Source organism: Morone saxatilis, unplaced genomic scaffold, assembly GCF_004916995.1.
Source record: "Morone saxatilis isolate NCDOM2014 unplaced genomic scaffold, NCSU_SB_2.0 Contig5, whole genome shotgun sequence".
Classification (NCBI taxonomy): Eukaryota; Metazoa; Chordata; class Actinopteri; family Moronidae; genus Morone; species Morone saxatilis.
The window spans coordinates 23,215,521-23,219,539 of record NW_023340095.1 but is presented as its reverse complement, the minus strand read 5'-3'; the positions used below and the strand labels follow the sequence as shown (position 1 = coordinate 23,219,539).

General features: G+C 41.7%; 1 protein-coding gene across 1 annotated transcript in view; it reads right to left on the bottom strand.

Annotated features, from left to right (window-relative positions):
• The window catches only part of LOC118339114 (kalirin-like), a gene marked incomplete at both ends in the record, with an annotated part of 90,088 nt that overhangs the window by 50,109 nt on the left and 35,960 nt on the right, over positions 1-4,019 (bottom strand). Inside the window, 6 exon segments of the mRNA XM_035676648.1 lie at positions 3-118; positions 431-545; positions 1,121-1,270; positions 1,370-1,519; positions 1,731-1,799; positions 3,883-4,002. Coding sequence (XP_035532541.1) covers positions 3-118; positions 431-545; positions 1,121-1,270; positions 1,370-1,519; positions 1,731-1,799; positions 3,883-4,002 — 720 coding nt within the window.

The following is a 4,019-nucleotide window of genomic DNA, read 5'->3' as shown; positions in this document are numbered from 1 at the left end:
ACCTGTTTGGCACTGCGTTCAAACACCAGGTACTGCTGACACTGGTCCAGCCTTCGTTTCTTTAGTGTCCAGAAGTGAAGGACTCTGTTTTCTCTCTGCAGCAGCTCATTCAGAATGGCTGGACACAAAAACACACAAATTACGTTAAATACACACTTTCTCACAAATCCCAAAATGTGCTGTTTTCAAGTTTTCAAACTCAGCTGCACACTTGGGTTAGGTACATTACAACATAATACACACATTCTCCATCCTAAATAATTTGTCCATCTTGAATATTTGTGTGAGTTTATGTTATCTGTGTTATTGATTAGGTCTATCATAATCAGATTTATATAAATATCTTGTTTGAGTGAATAGTGATTGATACTAGCTTTAAGTTGCAGGACTTTTTGTGCGATAAGCAGTAGTAGTGTTGGTGTACACTGACCTTTGACCTGTTGTTCGGGCCCTCTGGCATGACTGGTGGCTCCAGGCATGCTCACATTGTTCCTGTGGATGTACTTCAGAAACACCTCAGCGTTCCTCCGGGCCAGGGTGCATGCCTGGAGCACAGGGACAATTCAAACACTTTCTTCAACATTTTACTGGTACTTTTACACCTGATCTGTTATGTGCATTTCTCATGTGCTGTTCATTCAGGCTAGTGTCAAACATTGTCATTAATTAAGATTCATTCAATATGTATCCATCAACCAAAGTCATTTGCAGATTTTCTGAAATGCTAATGAAACTCCAAAGTGTCCAACAGAGACCTTCAAAGTAATTTGACTTTTTAATTTTGGTCAGATCCCTAGAGCAGAGCCTGTCTAAATGATGGATCTAATGGTGATGTTATATCTATTATTTCACTGTCTTGCATCTTACCTCTCCTAAAATAAGTAAAATCCTTCATTAAGTTCATTAAGTTACATATTTAGAAACATAATCTAAATTTATAGGTAAAATGGTTTGTGATGCCATTTTATATTCTGTTCTATACTTTATTCTGCCTCACTGTCTATCATTCAGTGCTAAAAAAAATCTTTTTTCAAACAAATCAAAACAATTTGATTTTTCACTTCTTCTGATTTTGTGTGTTTGCCTGTTCTCTGATGTGGGACAATGAGAGGAGAGTCACCTTGAGGAAGGCTTCTTTCTGCTCCAGGTGTTTACTGATCAGAGGTAGAAGGTGGTCGCTGTCGCCCGACATTCCCAGTTTATCATGGCTGCCACACCAGTCTTCATCCCGCCGATACTCTTGCTCCAGGCTCTCTAACACGCTGCACACCTGCACAGACACAAAGGGTCAGTGACACCAGGACAGCGTTCCAAGATCCAAGCTTAGGGAAAGCAAATTCTGTGAATGTGTGTGTGTGTTGAGGTGTACCTGTTCAGACGTCTTGTAGAAGGCCACAGAGGCATTGACGAGCTTTAGGCGGTCCTCCATCTTCAGCATCAGCTGCTGCCAGTGAACAGCCACTTTCTCAGCACAGCTTCGGATTGCCTCTGGATCATAGTGACCTGCCTGTAGCACCATCTGGAAGAGAGGAGGAGGTGGAGAGAGGTGGAGGGTAATATGGTCATGATGTACAGCCTGCAATAGCTCCTGGACCCAGGAATGTAGAATTACAGAATTCAGGATAAGACAAGATATATAGTGTCTCACTTATTCAAAGTAAGTCTTACAAGTGTGCTACAATCTACTAAAGTAAACAATAAAGGAACAGTTGTAAGAAACATGGATTTACCTCAGCCTTTTGCTGGACCTGCAGAGCACTCTGATGAGTCTTCTGGAGAGAGTTAGCATGGAAGAGAGACTGGAGGAGGAAGAGGATGAGAGTTAGTTACTATCAATTAAAATCACTGACTCATTAGTTCAGCTCAATTTTAAAAGCTTCCCTGAGGGGTTTTTGACCACTATTAACTGCTATAATCATGCGTGAGTAATCTATGTTTTTATCTGTGACTCCCAGTAGCGTGTCAAGTAATACCCTAATTCGCTACTACAAAGGTAGTGAAGAAGACTGCCAGCTAGTAAACATGGATGTAAACACTGTAGGTTTCAAACTTTCAACAACAATCAGCTGTGCAAACTTTATGAGGAGGGAAATATATTGAGCAAGTTTCTTGGACACACACACAATGCGTGTGAACAGACAAGAAAGTGTACAGTAGGTACTGCTAATGTCATTTTGCAGATTTATCAGCTGACATCAGTAGTTAGATCACCATCATCCTCTATAAACTGACACCTGCATATGAATGCAGAATCTGGCAATTACGTTTGCAGTCCAAATAGTATTGACCAATCACATTTGAGCAGGCTTTGGCTGCACGCAGGTAAACAGTCCGTGTGGAGAGTAAACAAGGCGGAATGCAATCCCAGAATCCATCTGACGATGATTTAGGTTTTTATTAGCTATCTTAAAAATGTATCAGCATTCACATGCAGATATTTTGGTCTTTTATTGCCTTTAATTGATAGCAACAGCTGAAAACAAACAGGAAAAGAGGGGTAGAGGGAGGGGATGACACGCAGCAAAGGGCCACAGGTTGGATTCGAACCCTGGGTTGCTGCAGCATTGACTCGGTACATGGTTGCCAGCTCTACCAGGTGAGCTAACTGGGTGCCCTTTCTTGTCATTCTCATGTATTAAATTGCTAATCGGACTGCAGAGGAAGTCTTATCTCTTATCTGGTTTCTGGAAGCCCTGAAACATTGGCGGTTGCCCCCAGAGGTTGCCCCTCTGAGATTGATCAGATTATGGCAGAAGTCTGCACCAACCAGCTACCGTCACGCCTTTATGTTGAGGACATATGCAATTACCTTAATGGAAGCTGGAATCAGATCCAGTCTATTCCCAATTTTGTCTTAAATTACAAATGCAATATGTTTTGTCGAGGATTTATAGTCTTAATATCTAAAATCTACCGTTCTTTTATTTTGGGATGGGTATTACTTAAAGACTATATTAAGACTCACATTGAAATGTGTTTTGGGGCTGTGTTTTCTTGATTGACAGCTGTCTAAGCCTATCTAAGTAAGATGTGTTACTTATCCCATCCCAGCTCCAAGCAGGCTCCGTCTCCTTTGCCCAAATGTAATTACTGCCAAAAATGGCTGCGAGAGCTAAATCATACTTTAAAGGTTACGTCACAGTCTGCATCCATGTTTTCCTACAGTCAACACTCTGGCTCTCTATTGAGAACTGTCTCGTAACTCAAGAAGAGCAGACTCAAACAAAAAGGTGGTCCAATGTGGGAATTTCATTATTTGTATATGTGTGTGTCTGTGTGTATTTAAGCTATTTGCCAAGACAGTATTACATCAGTCTGATGGAGAATGCAGGACACACACACACACACACACACACACACACACTAATCAGAGCAGAAACCAGGCCAGAACACACATGTTGGGTGTGGGCCAGAGCGATGTGTTTGTGTTTATGTGTGTGTATGTGTGTGTGTGTGTACAGTGCTGACCAAGGGGCTTTTACTCCTGTGAGTGCTAACACACTTCTGGAGTCAGCTATTTAAAGCAATGCACGGAGTACACGCACAAACACACACACATATACACATTCAAACACACGTGGGCAGAGATAGCTCTTACATGCAGTTCAGCATTTCAATGTGTGTGTATGTGTGTGTGTGTGTTAGCATCTGTTTCTCTTCAAAATCAATGCAGAATGAAATAATTATTGAAATTGAAATAATTATTAGGCAAGCCTGGTAAACACATACACACACAGATGACAAAGAGAGAGTGTGTGTATCAGTGTGCGCACCCATCTGCTACTATTCAAACCAATGCACACTGAAATAATTATTACTATAAGTACAGAAAGCCTGGTTTGAGCAGCAATAATTAGGACGTGTGTGTGAGAGAGTGTGTACCTCTATAGCCATCTGGAACTGTTCATGTTCCCTCTGCAGCTGCTCGGCCTCAGACAGAGAGCTGGCATTCACCATGCTGGCATTCAACATGGACTCGCCATTACGAATCCAGCCCAACACCTAGAAAGAGAGAGAGA